Source organism: Chiloscyllium punctatum, chromosome 10 (genome assembly GCF_047496795.1).
Source record: "Chiloscyllium punctatum isolate Juve2018m chromosome 10, sChiPun1.3, whole genome shotgun sequence".
NCBI lineage: Eukaryota > Metazoa > Chordata > Chondrichthyes > Orectolobiformes > Hemiscylliidae > Chiloscyllium > Chiloscyllium punctatum.
In genome coordinates, this window is record NC_092748.1 from 8,742,577 (window position 1) to 8,764,002 (window position 21,426).

The window sequence follows — 21,426 nt, forward strand, 5'->3', positions numbered from 1 at the left end:
GGTTGGGCCAAAGGGCCTGTTTCCACACTGTAGGGAATCTAATCCAATCTAATCTAATCCAATCAGGAATAGACAATAGACAATAGGTGCAGGAGTAGGCCATTCTGCCCTTCGAGCCTGCACCACCATTCAATATGATCATGGCTGACCATCCTTAATCAGTATTCTGTTCCTGCCTTATCTCCATAACCCTTGACTCCACTATCTTTGAGAGCTCTATCCAACTCTTTCTTAGATGAATCCAGAGACTGGGCCTCCACTGCCGTCTGGGGCAGAGCATTCCACACAGCCACCACTCTCTGGGTGAAGAAGTTTCTCCTCATCTCTGTCCTAAATGGTCTGCCCCGTATTTTTAAGCTGTGTCCTCTGGTTCGGCACCCACCCATCAGCGGAAACACGGGGTAGACCATTTAGGACAGAGATGAGGAGAAACTTCTTCACCCAGAGAGTGGTGGCTGTGTAGAATGCTCTGCCCCAGAGGGCAGTGGAGGCCCAGTCTCTGGATTCATTTAAGAAAGAGTTGGATAGAGCTCTCAAGGATTGTGGAATCAAGGGTTATGTGTTCCTGATGAAGGGCTTTTGCCCGAAACATCGATTTTCCTGCTCCTCGGATGCTGCCTGGCCTGCTGTGTTTTTCCAGCACCACTCTAATCTAAAAACAGTCAGTTCTTTAGCTAACTTTACTGCTTCACTTATAGAAACACTCGTTTTTTAAATTGTTTTAAAAGGCAGACTTATAAATGTCACATAGACTCAATTTTCTCCTGCAGTAAAATCCAGAGCATGAAAATAGGGCTGCCTGAGCCAACTCAATCCACATTTTAGGACATGGTTTTTATCTGGAAAGTGTATTTGTAAGCTATATTTTATGAGTGAGGAATGTTTTGGCTTGCACTTTGAAGAAAGGTTGTGCTAGGATTTTTACCTTTAAAGCTGCAATTCTTCCTGACAAAGTAGAGGCAGATCTCCTCACTGTCCACATCACCACTGGAGCTGCCGGAAGATTGTCGGGATCGAGGTGACTTCTCTGTGGCTGGCAGTTCAAAACACAAAGTCAGATTCTCATGTTAGTTATTGAGGTGAACCACCGTAACCACCTTGGGGTCACTGTGAGGAATTTCATGTTAGCCCAGTCACTCAAGTTCAAAACTGATTGGCAAGTTGAGACTGTACAGGATATTGGTTAAGCCACTTCTGAAATATTGTGTGCAATTCTGGTCTCGTTCCTATCGGAAGAACGTTGAGAAACTTGAAAGGGTTCAGAAAAGATTTACAAGGATGTTGCCAGGGTTGGAGGATTTGAGCTATAGGGAAAGGCTGAATAGGCTGGGACTGTTTTCCCTGGAGCATCGGAGGCTGAGGGGTGACCTTATAGAGGTTTATAAAATCATGAGGAGCATGGATAGGGTAAATAGACAAGGTCTTTTCCCTGGGGTGGGGAGTCCAGAACTAGAGGGCATAGATTTAGGGTGAGAGGGGAAAGATGGGGCAACTTTTTCACGCAGAGGGTGGTGCATGTATGGAATGAGCTGCCAGAGGATGTGGTGGAGGCTGGTACAATTGCAACATTTAAAAGGCATCTGGATGGATATTTGAATAGGAAGGATTTAGAGGGATATGGGCCAAGGGCTGGCAAATGGGACTAGATTAGGTTAGGACATCTGGTCTGCATGGATAAGTTGGAGCGAACAGTCTGTTTCCATGCTGTACATCTCTATTACTCTGAGGCCATTCTTTAAGAATTATACAGGATAGAAGGAGGCCATTTGGCCCAACGTACCTATGCTGATTCTTTAAAAAAAAAGAGCAATCCAATCAGTCTGACTTCCCTGCTCTTTTCCCCATTGTCCCGCAATCTATTCCACTCTGGGACCCTAGCCACCTGTGTACAAGTCAACCTTTAAAGTCTTGAAATGTCTGTCCAAAATCATGGAGGACTTATAGGCTGAGCACAGAAAAGTGCATCTCAGGCACGGGATCATCCTTTTCAAATACCTTCAGCCTCTGATGCAAATATGGACGTGTCTGAAACTCTGGTGCACAACACGTCCTGTATCACCTGCTCAATCCCTCGCACCTAGTTCAGAAGGCACCGGTAAGTAAAATATCAATTTGTCGTGTGGCCAACTCAGGCTGACTGCGACTGTGAGTACAGCATGTTGGGGCAGGTTTGAGCAGGGCTGTCGTCACACTGGGTAGGCCATTTTTAGGATACTGCTTTCAATCTGGTTTCCCTACTATAGGAAAGATTTTAAACTTGAAAAGATTTACAAGGATGTTGCCAGGGTTGGAAGGTTTGAGCTATAGAGAGAGGCTGAATAGGCTAGGGCTATTTTCCCTGGAGCGTCAGAGGTTGAGGGGTGGTCTTATAGAGGTTTATAAAATCATAGATAAGGTCTTTTTTCCAGGGTACAGGAGTCCAAAACTAGAGGGCATAGTTTAAGGTGATAGGGGAAAGATATAAAAGGGACCCAAGGGGCAACTTCACACAGAGGGTGGTGTGTGTATGGAATGAGCTGCCAGAGGAAGTGGTGGAGGCTGGTAAAATTACAACATTTAAAAGGCATCTGGATGGGTATATGAATAGGAAGGGTTTAGAGGGATATGGGCCAAGGGCTGGTAAATGGGACTAGGTTAATTTAGGATTCTGGTGAGCATGTACAAGCTGGTCCGAAGGGTCTGTTTCCGTGCTGTACATCTCTTTAACTCTACATGCAAATGCATCATTTTTGATGCCAGGATAATGAGGTGACCTCACATGCTGTAATTTGAGAAGTTTCTTATTAAATCTGCTTTATTTTCAGTCCATCACAGATCATAACAACTCACTGTGCAGAAAAAAAAACAAAAAGACTTCTCAGCTTCCAGCTTGCTCTTCCACCAATTATTATAAGAGTGTATCCCTGAGCTATTGAACCTCCTGCCAGTGGAACCTATCTCTCCTTCTGAACTCTACTATATCCCAGCTTCCCCTTCTCTAATCTAAGGGCAACAATTCCTAGTCTCACCACACATCTGTGAAGACCCTCAGCCTTGTACCATCCAAGGTCATCTACTCTGGACTCTCCCCAAAGCTTGGTCAACATTCCACAACATTCCACTATTACGTTGAAAGACCTGATCATCAACTTGTCTCTGAACATTAAACTGCTGGCCATTCAACCCCTTTAGCTTGCTCCAGTATCGCCTCACACCATGGCTGGGTTGCATATTAACTGCAGCTGCCCCACTTCGGTCTGTGTCCATTGGGTGTGCTTCTGGAGGAGGGGGGGGGGGAAGAGGACAAACAGTGTCTCGGATTTTCACCCCCCCCCGCCCCTCCACCTTCGAATGGAGAAGTGCTTCCTGCAATCAACCTGACTCTAATTTTACGCTGTGACCTTCAGTGGGCATCAAATAGGCCTCTGACAGGGTGCAGGGTACGTGTCACGGGATGATACCAGAGATGGGGAATACTGATACATAACGAAGCCCGAGAAGACAGATTGCTGCCCTCAGACCAGAGACGTGAGGAGTATTGGACTAAATAACGAGAAATTATTTCAGCTGTTAGTAACCAGGGGGCTACAGGTTTAATATAATTGGTGAATGGTGCAGAGGGAAGGTTTGCCCCTTGTTCTGGAGTTCTCCTTCAGAGTAAATAATTTCATCAAGTCATTTAATCATCTTAAACCTCTCAACCACCAGCACCCCTTAATCTTCTACATTTCAGGGAGGGACGAATAGTATCAGCTACTAAAGATTAACATTCCACTTATTTACTTCATTACTTTACAGTCCTTTCTTTTACTGACTTCCAGCAGCTGGACAAAGCTCAGGAAAACGGGGACATCGCTCACTTACCTTTACCATCGTGCGGTGTGTAGTTTTTGATGCTGTACAGGTTCTGGTATGTTTGCAGCAGGTTGTGAGCCACATCGGCTCTCAGATTCTCCAGGGTCATGGCGCTGTTGCTGTCACTGAAACTATGGCAGCGCTTACAACTTGACCCGAACTTGCAGGAGCCCTGGACATAGTGGAGGCAGACGTGAAGCTTAGTGCATTCCTGCTTGTAGGTGCAGCTGCCATAGCGACCGGGGCCTTTGTTGTAAAACGTGCAAATCTGCAGTGACAGAAATTCACAAATTCACGAGTCCAAACAGTACATCCAACCAAACAACTAGAGAATGACAGCAGAACCAAAAAAAAACAGTATCAATACCATCCCTGCAAAACACAGAGCTAGACTGATGTTACCTTCAGCATTTACTCATATGCATTTACTCTGTGAGCATGCAGTTCCCTCAGAGTCAGAAAGTTGCAGGTACAAGTCCCGTACCAAAGGCTTGAGGGCTAAAGTCAAGTTGCTGAGGGAGTGCTGCACTGTCTTAGTTCAGACAAAATGTAGGACGTCACAGGTCTCACAGATCTCACAGCACTATTTGAAGATGTGCACAGGGTTCTCCCCAGTATTTTGGCCAATAGTCATCCCCCAATCAAAATCCCCGAAACAGACAGTCTTTCTATTAGAGCGCACAGCTTGTGGGAGCTTGCTGTACACAAGTCGGCTGCTCCATTTCCTACTTCACAACAGTAACTGAACCTTTCACGTATTTCATTGGTTGAAATGTCTTATGTGATATTCTGAGGTCAGAAACAACTGCTTTCAGCGGAAGAACACAAGCCAATCAATCAATCAGTTACTTCCCATAAAGCATTTTAGCAGCAAGAACATTCCGCGTGAGCAATGTGCAATGCAGATGGTTTCTGAAGAACAGACGTACTGGACTTGAAACATTAACTCTGTCTCTCTCCTGACATGTGCTGCCAGACCTGCTGAATTTCTCCAACACTTCCTCTTTTAGGTTCTTATGTTCCTGTTTTATTCCCACTGGACAATAGTCAGGAGCAGAACTCCCCAGTTTGGCGAAAGATTAAGTATTTCTGACAGTACAGCACCCCTTCAGTTCGGACCTTGTCCTTCAAGTCTCCAGAAGGACAATTAACTTTTTACCCTTCTGACTCAACCACTGAGTGACAACTAATAACACAAATCCACACCCAAGCCTAGAAAATGTTTCAACGGCATATTGAAGCACCCCGCAGGTTAATAAACAAACAACTGGGTTTTTCATCCAATAGTTCAAGTTGCTTTTCAGAAACATCAACAAGATTTAGGAATGAATAAACAAACAAAGTGACACACGGCAAAAGTTCCACAGCAACTGTCGGCTCGAGTAGAACAGCTCGTTGGAAAATTTGACACAGGTACATTAATGCCCCCCTGAGTATATACTAACTCATCACTCCATCAAAGTCAAAACACACAGGCTGTGTTTCAAAAACAAATAAGATCTTCCATTCAACCTGGCATCGACTTCCCCGCAGATCACAAATACAACCACAAACTCAGTCTTTTCAACGTTGCAAAATCCACCTCACTAACATCTGGGGGCTAGTGCCAAAATAGAGACAGCTGCCTCACAGACTTGTCAAGCAACAGTCTAACATAGGAGAGGCCAAGCAGAGGTGTCAGCACAACAATATACAGTTAGGAGGGAATTGCGCTCAACAATGGCTCCAGACCCCATGAAGTCTCATGGCATCAGGTTAAACATGGGGAAGGAAACATCCGACTCACGACCATGTACCATCCTCCCTCAACCAAAGAAATCAGTACTCTTTGACTGAACAGCACTCAGAAGGAAAACGAGGCTGGTAAGGATGTAAAATTTCAATATCCAGCATCCAGTGGCTCGGCAGCAGCACTATTGATCAAGCTGGTCGGGTCCTAAAGGATATAGCTGCTAGACTGGGTCTGTGGCAGGGGGTGAGGGAACCAACAAGAGGGAAAAATATAGTTGACCTCATCCTTACCAATCTGCCAGCTGCAGAATCATCTGTCCGTGACAGTATCGGTAAGAGTGACCACCGCACAGTCCCTGTGAAGATGAAGTCTGGCCTTTACCTTGAGAATACACCCCATCATGTTGTGTGGCATTATCACCGTGCCAAATGGGACAGACTTCGAATACATGTAACAACTCAAGACAGGGCATTCACTGGTTGGAGTTATACCTGGCAGATGGGAAGGTGGTTCTGGTTGCTGGAGGCCAACCATCCTGTCTCCAGGACATCTCTGCAGGAATTCTTCAGGGTCGTGTCCACAGCCTAAAAACTCAAAAGCTTAACACAAACTAGGAGAAAGCAACTCGCTTGATTGGCACCTCATCCACAAGTATCCACTCCCTCCACTTCCAACGCTCAGTAGCAGCAGGGTGTACGATCTACAAGATGCACCGCAGAAATTCACCAAAGATCCTCAGAAGCACCTTCCAAACCCACGGCCATTTCCATCTAGGAGGACAAGGGCAGCAGATATATGGGATCACCACCATCTTCAAGTTCCCCTTGAAGCCACTGACCATGCTGAATTGGAAATATATCACTGTTTCTTAACTGTCACTGGGTCAAAATCCTGGAATTCCCTCCCTAATGGGATTGTGGTTATCTTCAGCAACAACCTTTTCTTCATCATAAGGTCAGATGTGGGGATGTTCACTGATGATTGCACAATGTTCAGCACCATTTGCAACTCCTTCGATACTGAAGCAGTCCATGTGCACTTCTAGATTAGATCCCCTACAGTGTGGAAACAGCCCCTTTGGCCCAACAAGTCCACACTGACTCTTCAAAGAGTAACCCACCCAGACCCATTTGCCCTCTGATTAATGCACCTAACTATGAGCAATTTAGCATGGCCAATCCACCTGACCTGCACATGTTTGGACTGTGGGAGGAAACCGGAGCACCCGGAGGAAACCCACGCAGACACAGGGAGAATGTGCAAACTCCACACAGACAGATAGTCACCTGAGACTGGAATCGAACCTGGGTCCCTGGTGCTGTGAGGCAGCAGTGCTAACCACTGAGCCACCATGCCACCCTTAAACTATACCCAGGCTTGGCCTAACAAGCAGCTAGTAAATTTCGTGCAACAGAAATGTCAGGCAATAGCCATCTCCAACAAGAGAGAATCTCCCTTGACATTCAATGGAATTACCATCACTGAATCCCCCACTACTCTGGAGGGTACCATTGACCAGCTACTGAACTGGACTAGCCATATAAACACAGTGGTTAAAAAAGGGAGAGATTATGAATACTGCGACAAGTAACTCACTTCCTGACTCCCCAAAGCCTGCCCACCATCCATAATGCACAAGACAGGAGTGTGATAGAATATTCCCCACTTGCCTGGATACAGCTCCAACAAAACTCAAAAGCTTGACACAAACTAGGAGAAAGCAGCCTGCTTGATTGGCACCTCATCCACAAGTATCCACTCCCTCCACTTCCAACGCTCAGTAGCAGCAGGGTGTACTATCTACAAGATGCACCGCAGAAATTCACCAAAGATCCTCAGACAGCACCTTCCAAACCCACGGCCCCTTCCATCTAGGAGGACAAGGGCAGCGGATATATGGGATCACCACCAGCTTCAAGTTCCCCTTGAAGCCACTGACCATGCTGAATTGGAAATATATCGCTGTTCCTTAACTGTCACTGGGTCAAAATCCTGGAATTCCCTCCCTACTGGAATTGTGGGACAATCCACAGCAAGGGGACTGCAGCGCTTCAAGAAGTCACCTCACCACCACCTTCTCTTAACAGGTGACAAATGCTGGCCAGCCAGCAACACCCACATTTCTGAATGAATGAGAAAATAAAGCCTGCAGCAGAAGACCTCAGTCTGCTCAAAGTATTGATAAGAACAACTTGCATTTGCATAGCCCCTTCAAGGTGGGAAATCTTCCCATGGAGTTCCGTGGGAATGTTACCAGACAAAATCTGACACCGAACCACATGCAGAAATATTAGAACGAGTAGCTGAAGGCTTTGTCGATAAGGCAGGTGGTAAAGGCGAAGACATGAGGAGCTTGGGGCCTACACAGCTGATGACAAAGCTGCCCACATGGGTGCGAAGAAAATGGGTGGATGCACCAAAACTAGATTTAAAGGAGTGAAGAGATCCTGCTGGATTGTGGAGTTGGAGGAATGTACAGGGATAGGGACAGGCAAGGCCACAGAGAGATCTGACCAGAAAGATGAGAATTCACCAACATGGGAATGAGAGTGTGAGGTAAGACCAAGCTGAGAACAGTCTCTGTTCATCATACTTCACTCGATCAGTTTGCTGCTCTCATGCGAGGAATGAAAGGATAACACATTTAGCTATAACCGACAGTAAAGGGAAGCGGAGGGGTATGCAGTTGTTAGGTTCAGGCAGGCTCCTACCTCAGGCAGCAGAGATGTATCATTCTGAAGGAGGAGCTGTCGCAGTTCCGCCTCGGTCAGCTTTGCTATTGAAGATAGTACACTCAGGTTGTGAGGAGAATGGATAGCATGCGAGAAGTTGCAGATGTTTCTGAAAGAGGAGCAGAATAGGTCAGCCCAGCGACGTTGCAGTGTAGCACTGAGAGAGTGCCATAGTGTCGATGGTTCGGTCAGTCTTTCTTTCTTAAGGTAGCTGCCAGGGTGAAAGCAGGGAGTGCAAGCCCCACTCTCCTCTTCCCACTGCGCTTCCCAAATAATGGAGTGGAGGACTCTGTGAAAAGGTTAATTCATTAATGAGATGTGGGCATCACTGGCAAGACTAGCATTTACTGCCCATCCCCAGAGGGCAGTCAAGAGGTAACTATGTTGTGTTGGTCTAGAGTCACATGTAGGCCAGGCCAGACACAGATGCAATTTCCTTCCCTAAGGGACATTAGTGAATCAGATGGGTTTTTCCTTACAACAGGTTCATGGACATCATTAGATCTTAATTCCAGATTTTTTTTTCAAAGATTGAATTCAAACTCCACCAGCTGACATAGCAGGATCTGAACCTGGGTCCCCAGGACATTAACTAGGTTGCTAGATTAACAATTCAGTGATAATAACTTAGATAATCACCCCATTTTAATTTAACAGACTGTGATTCACTTGTGGTTATCACATATGAAATGAGCTGCCAAAAGAAGTATGGAGGCTAGTACAATTGCAACATTTAAAGGGGATCAGGATGGGTTTATGAATAGGAAGGGTTTGGAGGGATATGGGCCGGGTGCTGGCAGGTGGGACTAGATTGGGTTGGGATATCTGGTCGGCATGGACAGGTTGAACTGAGGGTCTGTTTCCGTGCTGTACATCTCTGTGACTCTATGACTTGGCTGTCTGTGGGCATTTGCTGTGCTCATATTGGTTGACACAGTTCTGGCATCACAACAGCAATTTAACTTCCAAAAGCATTTCATGAGCTTTAAGTGCTTTGAAGCGCTCGAAGTTTGTGAAAGGCAAGATACGATTTGAAATCTTTCCTTTTCAACAAAGTCACTGACAGTTGCACTGCTGGGTCACAAAGCTAGGCATAAAGGAGAGAAGGGAGAGAGGGGCCAGGATCATATCAGATCTAGGGAACACGGAGATTGGGGCTTTTGGAGAATTGGTGGTGATGGGAATGGCTGTAGGAAACAGTTGAAGAGTTTTCAATGAGACTAGGTTTCTAGAGTGTTGAAGATAAGGGGCTTTGATCCCGAAGACTTAGGTGATTAGACTCTACACTTCTCGGTGTTACACAGGGCATCCCAGCACACACCAAACCTGGGCCCCCCCCATTAGCCCTGTGCTCACTGGCTTGCACTGGCTCTCCCGGACAGAAAGGCCTCGATTTTAAACAGTTAGCTCCAGTTTTGAAGTCTCCTTCATGGCTTCTGCCCTCCTGAAATGATTTCTACCAGCCCTCTGCGATCTCTAGCCTTCCTCCAATTCTGGTCTCTTACAGCTTGAACATTAGTGGCCATGCCTTCAATCAGGAGGACACCTCACTCTGGAATCCCTCTTTCAAACATCCTTAAAGCAGAGTAGGGGAGTCCAAATCTAAAGGGGTATAGGTTTAAGGTGAGAGAGGAAAGATTTAAAAGGGGTCTCAGGAGCAACTTCTTTACGCAGAGGGTGGTGCATATATGGAACCAGCTGCCAGAGGAAGTGGAAATGGTTTGGCTAGCTTGGAATCCAGTTGTTCTTTTATCTCTACAGGAAGTGGTAGTAGGGGCTGGTACATTTTAAAAGGTATATGGACAGGTACATGGATAAGAAAGGTTGAGAGGGATAGGGGCCAAATGCAGGCGAATGGGACCAGTTCAGTTGAGGAAACCTGGTTAGCATGGACGAGTTGGGCCGAAGGGTCTGTGTCCATGCTGTATGACTCTTTAACTGACCCCCCCAACCCTCAAGACTGAGTTTTTGGTTTCCAGACTTTGCTATCTGGGGCTCCCTGTAAAAATAACCCGATAAGAGCCTTCTGAAATCTGGCGATCTCTCACTAAATGAGAGACACTGTTGGGATGAATGCTCTGTTTTGCTCCCAAACCTTTCTGCATCTTCTGTTGCCGTCCTGACTCTCTTCATGTATTTTTGAGTACACGACGGTGGCCTTCCTCCCACACAATCCTTTTTTATTCGCGGGGTGGGCGAAGTGAAGAAAAGCTTTCTTTCTCTCTCTCTCACTCAAACAAAACATGCTGTTTTTTTACCTCCCCTTGGAGAACTTGCAATTGCCCAGGAGGAAGAATTTGCAGAGGTGGATCTGGCTGCAGGAGCCGCGGCAGCTCTTCTTCAGGAAGTCCTTGCACAGTCTGACCGAGGCGGTGGCAATGAGCTGGGTGTCCTCACTCAGCTGGGAGCCGGCTCGCTTGGAGCCCTGGCCCGGCACGATGGTGAAACACTGGCTCGCCTTCAGCATCCGGCACAGCTCCGAGTCTGTGACCTGCAAAACCTGACAGAGCTCCCTCCGTAAGGTGCTGTACTGCATACAGCCCCCATGGGAGCACAGCAGCTTCAGGCTAACATCTCGAATCCTGTCCAGAGCCATCAACTCGGCCAACTCGTACAGAAATTACTTGTTTTTTCTCTCTCTCTCTCTCTCTTCCTCCTCTTGGTTCACGAAAACAGAAAAACGAAAGTGGAACTTTGAGCCTCAGCCTCCCTCTCACTGATTGGCTGCTCCTCTCAGTGTCTGACCTCAAGAGGTGGGGACTGTGTTTCACAATAGAAGAGATCCCAGCACCGAGACTTGTAACAGGAGAAACTTAACGCGAGGGGGGTCGCGCAGAGTCAGTTGCTATTCCCCGAGAGGCTGGCTGACAGACACTCAAGAGGGAAACACTAAGAGACAGAGAGAGTTACTGAAAGGGAGAGAAACTCACAAAGAGAATCGAACAGAGAAAGTTCCTCAGGGAAGGACAGTCCCAGAGAGAGAGAGAGAGATACCTGGGGAGAGGAGATTAAAAAGAGAAAAGGGTGTGAGACTCAGAGGAAGGAAGACTTCGAGACAGAGAGAGAGAGTGTGAGAGAGAATTACAGCCCTACTGGAACAGCCAGAATAGCAGAGCATGACTCAGAGAGGTAGTCAGAGGGCGAGACTCAGAGAGAGAGAGAGAGAGAAAGAGGAGTGTGAGACTCAGAGCGGGGAGGGATACTTACAGAGAGAGAGAGAAAAAGTCTTAGAGTGATATTTGGACAAGGAGAATAGGCAGAGCGAGTGACTCAGACTGATACTTGGAGAGAAAGCAGAGAGGCACACCTAAAATAAGAGACTTTGACAGTGGGTCTGGATGGAAGGAGCACAGGAAGCTGGAGAGAGGGGTGGTGACTGAGATTGATGAGTGGGTGGGCGTCTTAATAAAGGGTAAAATAGTGTTTAAAATCAACCACAATTTTATAATCTATCTCAAGTCACAGCCTCGTCTCTGCCAGCCAACTCACTAGTAATCCTGTTCAGACCACTCAAACCCACCCTGAAGTATCCCAGGATCTGTACCCCAAAGGCTGTCCTGGAAACAAAAGGAGACTCTTTAAGGGGCATGGGACAAACAGTTAAAATAAGAGGCAAACACGTAAATACGAAACAGTTGGTCACTGCAGAGAAAGGATATCATTAATCTGCACAGAGTCCAGTTGGAGAGACACAGAGTTAGATCTGACCTACATTAATAGGCACTTACCATTGATAAGGCAGACGTGGTAGGGTGATCTAGCTTGGGACGATTCCAGTGTTTCATTAATGTCTCTGTAGCCCAACAAATCCCCAAATATAGTTCAAACATCCCAGTTCTCACAGTTTCTCTTTTTCATCCATTATAAACTGGGTTTGGGGAGATACATGTAATTTCATCCATGTTTGAGTAAATACCCTACACACACACATTGTACATCATTGCATACAGTGGACCTGTACCCCCCTTCACTGGCCCTTTGACGTGCCTTCGGGAGTTGTCACCACTTTGTTGGCACTGCCAGTTCTATTATTGATGTCATCCCAGGAAATGCACCACCAGTTCATCTTCAATTACCTTCAACTTCCCCTCCCAACTCCTGACATTGATCATCCAACACGTCAATTATCATAAGACTCTCAACTTCCCAAGATTCTTATGCAAACATACGGATTAGGAACACGAGTAAACCATTTTTCTCATCAATCCTGCTCCACTATTCCATAGGATCATGCCTGATCTGATTGTGGCTTTAGCCCACTTCCCTGCCTCCCTATCCCCCATTCCTTTTAACTCCCTTATTAGATTAGATTAGATTAGACAATAGATGCAGGAGTAGGCCATTCTGCCCTTCGAGCCTGCACCGCCATTCAATATGATCATGGCTGATCATTCCTAATTAGTATCCTGTTCCAGCCTTATCTCCATACCCCTTGACTCCACTATCTTTAAGAGCTCTATCCAATTCTTTCTTAAAAGAATCCAGAGACTGGGCCTCCACTGCCCTCTGGGGCAGAGCATTCCACACAGCCACCACTCTCTGTGTGAAGTAGTTTCTCCTCATCTCTGTCCTAAATGGTCTACCCCGTATTTTTAAGTGGTGTCCTCTGGTTCGGCACTCCCCCATCAACGGAAATATGTTCCCTCCTGCCAGAGTGTCCAGTCCTTTCATAAGCCTATACGTTTCAATCAGATCCCCTCTCAGTCTTCTAAACTCAAGGGTATACAAGCCCAGTCGCTTCAGTCTTTCCGTGTAAGGCAATCCTGCCATTCCAGGAATTGACCTCGTGAACCTACGCTGCACTCCCTCAATAGCCAGAATGTCTTTCCTCAAATTTGGAGACCAGAACTGTACACAGTACTCCAGGTGTGGTCTCACCAGGGCCCTGTACAGCTGCAGAAGCACCTCTTTGCTTCTATACTCAATCCCTCTTGTTATGAAGGCCAGCATGCTATTAGCCTTCTTCACGACCTGCTGTACCTGCATGCTTGCCTTCATTGACTGGTGGACAAGAACACCCAGATCTCTCTGAACAGCCCCTTTACCTAATTTGATACCATTGAGGTAGTAATCTGCCTTCCTGTTCTTGCCACCAAAGTGGATAACCAGACATTTATCCACATTAAACTGCATCTGCCATGCATCTGCCCACTCACCTAACTTGTCCAGGTCACCCTGTAATCCCCTAACATCCTCATCACATTTCACCCTACCACCTAGCTTTGTGTCATCAGCAAATTTGCTAATGTTATTGCTGATACCATCTTCTATATCATTTACATATATTGTAAAAAGCTGCGGTCCCAGCACGGATCCCTGCGGTACCCCACTGGTCACTGCCTGCCATTTCGAAATGGAGCCGTTAATCACTACCCTTTGTTTCCTGTTAGCCAACCAATTCTCTATCCAATCTAGTACTTTGCCCCCAATCCCGTGCGCCCTAATTTTACTCACTAACCTCTTGTGTGGGACTTTATCAAAAGCTTTCTGAAAGTCCAGGTACACTACATCCACTGGATCTCCCTCGTCCATCTTCCGAGTTACATCCTCAAAAAATTCAAGAAGATTAGTCAAGCATGATTTCCCCTTCATAAATCCATGCTGACTCTGTCCTATCCTGTTACTATTATCCAGATGTGCCGTAATTTCATCCTTTATAATAGACTCCAGCATCTTTCCCACCACTGAGGTTAGTCAAGAACCAAACCATCACTGTTTTAAAATGACCCTGCCTCGCCTAATCACTGGGAAATAGAATTCCACAGAGTCACAACCATCTGAGAGAAATGAAATCTCATCTCTATCTTGGGCGGCACGGTGGCGCAGTGGTTAGCACTGCTGCCTCACAGCGCCAGAGACCCGGGTTCAATTCCTACCTCAGGCAACTGTCTGTGTGGAGTTTGCACATTCTCCCCGTGTCTGCATGGGTTTCCTCTGGTGCTCTGGTTTCCTCCCATAGTCCAAGGATGTGCAGGTTAGGTGAATTGGCCATACTAAATTGCCTGTAGTGTTAGGTGAAGGGGTAAATGTAGGGGAATGGGTCTGGGTGGGTTGCTCTTTGGAAGGTCGGTGTGAACTTGTTGGGCTGAAGGGCCTGTTTCCACACTGTAAGCAATCTATCCTAAATGGGAGACACCTTATTTACTAGACATGCCCCCTCATTCTAGACTCTCCTACAAAAAGGAAACATCCTTCCAGCATCTACCCTATGAAATCAAGATCTAACACGTTTCAACAAGGTCACCTCTCATTTTTGTACAGGCTCAACCCGAAACAAAATATTCCAACTATCACGTTCCATACCCTTTGCAATTTATGACATATCTGTCTGCATTCCTACAATTACTCACTGTACCTTTGTATGAGGTCTTTGTGATTCATATACCAGATCACCCAGATTTGTTTGTACCTCAGAGTTCTACAATCTCTCTCCATTTAAGTAACATGTTGCCTTTCCATTCTTCCTGCCAAAGTGGGCAGGATCACAATTTTCCACATTATATTGCACCTGCCCATTCTTTTGCCCAATCACTTAGTCTGTTTTCAATGTGTTCTATTTTCGCACTTTGAAAATCTGGTCACTCCTCAGATGTGTACATTGAAAGTGAATCACTACTTCATAGGGAAACCTGCACACTGACTGTGACTCTCAGTGTGAGATAGAAATACACACATGCCACATTTGTGCCTTACAGGCTGTGTAAGAAAGATGCATTAGGTTGACTCCTGTGCTGATGGGCAAGTGTTATAATGGTGTTGAATTTTAACTGATATTATATGTCAACAGTTCATAACTGTTTAGCGGTAGTTAGAAACTGTTTATTTGTTATATGAACAGCAATCCTTGCAAACCTAGTCCATGTTTTCTGTCAGCCTGGTTTGAGAAGACAGGTGAAGCGAGGAATCTCACATACTTTAAGTGTTGTAATGATTTCAATCACGCCAATCCAGTGACGTGTAGCAGCACTGTAAACCATGTCTTCTGACAGCTAGTCATCTTTCCAAGGGCTTTTCTATCACTAATCTTGGCAACGGTATCATTTGCTAGCATGCCAAGGTTCATATCAATATTTTGCCCACATTTCCAATCTATCTTAAACCTACTGTAAATTTTGGATTATAAAGAAGAGGAAGTGGATGACTTATATTGCAGTGCAGATGGTAGACGGTGTTAATGCTTGTTTTCTAATGGAGTACTAAATCATGCCTTTTTGTGAATCTTTGTGGCATGGGGCATCTACAATACCATCCCTTTCCAATTCTTTGGAGGGTCTAGTCAGATGGCTGTATCATTTTCCTGATACTCATTAGCCCCAAACTGCCACTTTCCTTTCCTCGAGGTGAGTCCATTTGCTCAGCCTTCCTCTGCTGCTCTCTTTATTTTTTATCACCATGGGGCAGAACGGTGACTCAATGGTTAGCACTGCTGCCTCACAAGTGCCAGGGACCCAGGTTTGATTCCAGCGTCGGGAAACTGTCCATGTGGAGTTTGCACATTCTCCCCGTGTCTGTGTGGGTTTCCTCCGGGTGTTCCAGTTTCCTCCCACAGTCCAAAGATGTGCAAGTTAGGGGGACTGGCCATGGGAAATTGCCCATAGTGTCCTGGGATGTGTAATTCAGGTGGATTAGCCAAGGGAAACGCAGGATAGGGGATTGAATCTGGTGGTGGGGGGGGTGGGGGTGATCTTCAGAGGGTGCAGACTTGTTGGGCCAAATAGCCTATTTCCACACTGCAGGGATTCTATGATCTTTTCCAGTTTATTGGCTATCCAGTCTGTAATTATTTCCTTAGAAACATTAAACTTTCTTGTTGCAATGTGATTCTTGGTCACATTGGCAAATAGTGGCACTTCCCCTTTGAATTGAGCGACTGGTTGCGATTCTTTCTCAAGACATCTTCACAGAATCACAAGGTATACATTAGTCACAGATTCACAAGGAGACCACTGCGAGAATTGGTGTAGGGAAAGTCTATAGGTTCCCACAGATACATAAAGTCATACAGCATGTAAACAGGCCCTTCAGCCCCATTCGTCCGTGCCAACGAGGTTTCCAACACTGAACTAGCCCCATGTGTCTGCATTTGGCCCATATCCCTCTAACCCTTCCTATCCATGTACCTGTCCAGGTGCCCCTTAAAGGTTGTAATTGTACTAGCCTCCACCACTTCCTCTGTCAGCTCATTCCATACATGTGCGATCCTCTGTGTGAAAAAGTTGGCCCTTTGGTCCTTTTTAAATCTTTCCCCTCTGACCTAAAACCTAAGCCCTCTAGATTTGGTCTCCCCTACCCTGGGGAAAAGACCTTGACTATTCACCTTATTTAAACCTCTTCATGGTCACCGTCCAACCTCACACATTCCAGGGAAAAAAAGTCCCAGTCTATCAAGCCTTTCCATATAACTCAAACCCTCCAAATACATTAAAATCCTCGTAAACCCTTTTTTGCACCCTTTCCAGTTTAATAACATCCTTCTTATATCAGGGCAACCAGAATTGTATGCGGTACTCCAAATATGGCATTACCAATGTCTTGGATAGCTCTATCATGATGTCCTAACTCCTGTACTCAATGATGAAGGCAAGTATCCCAAATGCCTTCTTTACCATCCTGTCTCCCTGTGATGCCTCTTTCAAGGAACAAAGTACAAACGGTCACTCTGTTCAACACCACTCTCCAGTGCCATACTGTTAACTATGTAAGTCCTGCCCTAGTTTGCCTTACCAAAATGCAATGCCTCGCATTTATCTAAATTAAACTCCATGTACCACTCCTCGGCCCATTGGCCCAGTTGATTAAGATTCCGTTGTACTCTGAGATAACCTTCTTCACTCTCCACTATACCATCAATTTTGGCATCATCCACAAACTTACTAACCATGCCTCCTATGTTCTCATTCAAATTGTTTATATAAATGACAAACAACCCAGCACTGATCCTTTCAGCACACCATTGGTCTCAGGCCTCCAATCTGCACAACCACCCTCTACCACCACCCTGTCTCCTACCGTCAAACCAATTTTGTATCCAATTGGCTAGTTGTCCATGGATCCCTTACTGATCAGTCTATCATGTTGTACTATACAAGTACATCAGGTTAACAGAACAGCGTGCAGGATACAATGTTACAGCTGCTGAGAAGGTGGGGAGAGAGATCAACATTATCGTTAAAGAGGTCCATTCAGAAGTCTGATAACAGCGGGGAAGAAGCTATTCTTGAATCTATTCGTACATGTGTACAAACTCTTACATCGTCTGCCTGATAGAAGAAAGTGGAAGAAGGTATAACCAGTGTGGGAGGGGTGCTTGATTATATTGGTTGCTTTCCTGAGGCAACTGGAAATATAGATGGAGTCAACAGATGGAAGGCTGTTTTGCATGATGGACTGGGCTGTGTTCATGACTCTCTGTAGTTTCTTGTGGGAAATTGTAGGGATCCTATAATTGTACATACAAGTAATTGATATTACTTACTTTGTTTTAATATTGTTCTACACGGAATTTCAATAGCATTCGTGATGGATCATATTCCCTTTCTTTATGCTTGCCTGATATCGCGCTCTCACTCACTCTCAGTCTCTCTCACACAGACACACACACACACACACACACATACATATACACACAGACTCTATTCATGCCTCAGATGAAAGGACAATCTACTGATCCAAGCCTGTCAGCTTCTACAATGATGTGGCTTCCTTCTCTCGTTAAGAGATCGTACAAGTGTGGAGGAAGTGGTAGAAACAAAAAAGGATATTAAATTCCGTGCTTAGGGAAATAGAAAGTTCCAGCAGGCTAACAATGACAGGGGTAAGGTGGGGGGGGGGGTGAAAATGAGTTGACCTTTCATTTAGATAGTGTCTTTTATGGCTTCAGCACATCTCAAAAATGCTTTACAACCAGGTCAGTGTGATGTAGGAAACAGGGGCAGCCAATTAATGCACTGCAAGCTCCCACCAATAAAGCTTTTTGTGCTGTTTGATGGACTCTGGGGGTCACTCACCTTGGGCAGCTTCTCCCTCAACACTGACAATAGGTGCATGGGGCTGTGTTTTGAGCTACAGTCATTTCTAGAGCAAAAGATTTTTGACAAGGTTGACAGGTGAAGCAATCGACCAGTGAAACGTGGAGGGGATGCAAACAGGGTTGAGTGTTTCAGCTACAAGGACAGTGAAGCAATGGAGATCGTCAATGTCCTGCAATGCTCCAAAGTGTCTCATCGCTAAACAGTAACTTTTGAAATGCTCTGTTGGCAAACATGGCAAACACTGACATAAAGGACAATTTCATCTGTCGGAGTGTTGAGTGAAATGCTGGGAGTTATCATATGTTTTTCTTCATACAGGCAAATGAGATGATAAATATTCTCTGGAAGGATGGAACCCCTGAATATCCTTAAACGCAAAAATCCAGCCTCAATCAGGAAAACAACTTAGACTGCTGTATTGGAGCTTCTCACCAGAGCTGAGAACGCTATTGCCTTATGTAAGGTTAACAGAAAGTGAGGAAGAGAGAAGTAGAAAAAAGGAGAGGCCCTTAAGCCTATTAGAGTCATAGAGATGTACAGCATGGAAACAGACCCTTCGGTTCAGCTCATCCATGCCAACCAGCTACCCTATGTAAACCTAGCCCCATTTGCCAGCACTTGGCACATATACCCCTAAACCCTTTCTATTCATGTACACATCCAGGTACCTTTTAAATGCTGCAGTTGTACCAGCCTCCACCATTTCCTCTGGCAGATTGGTCTAATTAACTCAGCTCCTTCCATACACACACCACCCTCTGCATGAAAAAGTTGCCCCTTAGCTCCCTTTTAAATTTTTCCCCTCTCACCCTAAACTTACATTCTCTAGTCCTGGATTCCCCCACACCAGGGAAAAGACTTTGTCTATTTATCTTATCCATAAATCTCATAATTTTGTAAACCTTTATAAGGTCACCCCTCAGCCTCCAGGGAAAACAGCTCCAGCCTATTCAGCCTCTCCCTATAGCTCAAATCCTCCAACCTTGGTAACATCCTTGTAAATCTTTTCTGAACACTTTCAAGTTCCACAACCTTTCCTTCCTACAGGAGGGAGACTGGAATTGCACTCAGTATTCCAATAATGACTGAACCATCTGACAAAAGCATGTAGTATCGATGGACATGTGAAGACCAGCCTATCAGTCAAACCTGACTCATTCTTATGAAGAGTGGAGTATCATTTCGAGTGATTTCTTAAAACCTCCTCTCGCCTTCCACAAACATGGGGGAGAGGAAGAGTAGCCATGCTAATAAAGGAGAAGAATACTTTGAAAAATTCCTATCTGACTCCCATAGGAGATCGACTACAAAGACGTATGTATTGAGCAGTGTCTGCCCTAGCTCCCTGTTGAAGGCTGCAGAGAATCAGGATCCAGAACAGCAGGTAGTTCTGTATCTCAGAGACTCAACCGAGTATGGTCCTAGTGCTGACTCACTGGACTCTGCTGATTCAACTTCATGTTTAACATGTTGCAGCCCATGACTGCTGTCTCCACAATACATTTGGCCAGTTTATAGAGTGTTCAGTAACTTCATTACAACTTCTTTAACATGAGGATTCACAGTAATTGCATTAGTTAAGCATCAGTCATTTTGTAGGAATAATGGAGTCTATTTAGCCCTTTAAGGTCCTAACCTTAAAGATATAAGGAGATATAAATGAGAGGGGCTTGGGGCTGGGGGGAAGGTGGCTGAGAGTGCAATAGGTAGATGGAGGTGGGAGCAAAGGTGATAGGTCGGAGAGGAGGGTTGGGTGGGAAGGAAGATGGACAAGTGGGACAAGTCATGAGGACAGTGCTGAGTTAGAAGGTTAGAACTGAGGTAAAGTGGGGGGAGGGGAAATGAGGAAATTGGTGAAATCCACATTGATGCTGTATGGTTCGAGGGTCCCAAGGCTGAAGATGAGGTGTTCTTCCTCCAGGTGTCGGGTGGTGAGGGAGTGGCTATGGAGGAGGCCCAGGACCTGCACATCCTTGGTGGAGTGGGAGGGGAGTTGAAGTGGCCAGCCTATCCTCAGCAATGGAACCATAAATGTTGATGAAGAGAGGGGAGTGATCAGCGATGAACCAAGAGAAGATGAGACCAGGTTGGAAGTTGGAAGCAAAATTGATAAACGTTTGCAATTCTGGATGAGAGAGGAAGGCAGCACCGATGATGTCATTGATGTACCGGAGAAAGAGTTGTGATTGATGGCCCAAATAGGACTTGAACAAGGAATCTTCCACATCCCCCACAAAGAGACAGGCATAACTGGGGGCCATGTGAGTACCCATGGCCACACCTTTGACCTAAAGAAAGTGAGGGGAGTTGAAAGAGATATTGTTGAGGGTGAGGATGAGCTCGGCCAAGCAGAGGAGGGTGGTGATGGGTGGGGACAGTTCAGGCCTTTACTCCAGGAAGAAGTGGAGAGTCCTGAGGCCATCCTGATGGGGACTGGAGGCTCTGGGCACCATCGGCACAGTCAGCATATTTTGCCCAACTTTAATTGCCTTTGAACTTGCTAGGTCATTTTGGAGGGCAATTTGGTTTTGTGATCTGGAGTCATGCATGAGTAAGGATGACAGATTTTCTTCCCTAAAGGACATTAGTGAACCAGATATATTTTTACAAGTTAATGGTAGTTACATGATACTGCAGTTTACTGAGAGTGGTTTCACTTCCAGATTTAAATTTATTTTAACTGTAACTTCCAACAGCTGCCATTTTGGGATTTGAACCTGTGTTCCTGGAACCTTGAAAAAAATCACCATCATGCCACCCTCTCCTGCCCTTCACAATGGCTCTTGTGGTTGGTACATTCTGCATGGACTGTAGCGGTTTGAGAAAGTGGCTCACTTACCACCTTCGAGGGCAAGAAGGGAAGGGCACTAAATGCCAGTCTGGCCAGCAGCGCCCACATCTCAAGAATGGATATAAAAAGAACCAATTTGTGGGGTATGATGTAGAGAACCCTATAAGCAATCCAGACACGTGAATAATGCAGCAGTGGGTTAATTGATGGTCATCGAGCTGGTGGCATTGCGGAGGTATGAGGAACAATTTGTCCTTGAGGCAGCCTTCGCCCTGGAGCTGTCTGAGTTTCCTGGAAGGGTGGGAG

The 21,426-nt window shown here is 45.7% G+C and overlaps 1 protein-coding gene across 1 annotated transcript in view; it reads right to left on the reverse strand.

The window, feature by feature from the left end:
* The window catches only part of LOC140481871 (protein mono-ADP-ribosyltransferase PARP12-like), a 35,914-nt gene extending 24,539 nt beyond the window's left edge, over positions 1 to 11,375 (reverse strand). The window contains exons 1-4 of the mRNA XM_072578461.1: positions 10,557 to 11,375; positions 8,278 to 8,407; positions 3,844 to 4,102; positions 926 to 1,033 (exon numbers count right to left, since the gene is read on the reverse strand). Of these exons, the coding sequence (XP_072434562.1) occupies positions 926 to 1,033; positions 3,844 to 4,102; positions 8,278 to 8,407; positions 10,557 to 10,894 (835 nt within the window). The 5' untranslated portion in view covers positions 10,895 to 11,375. The remainder of the gene's footprint in view (positions 1 to 925; positions 1,034 to 3,843; positions 4,103 to 8,277; positions 8,408 to 10,556) is intronic.
* Between the last annotated feature and the right edge of the window lie 10,051 nt (positions 11,376 to 21,426).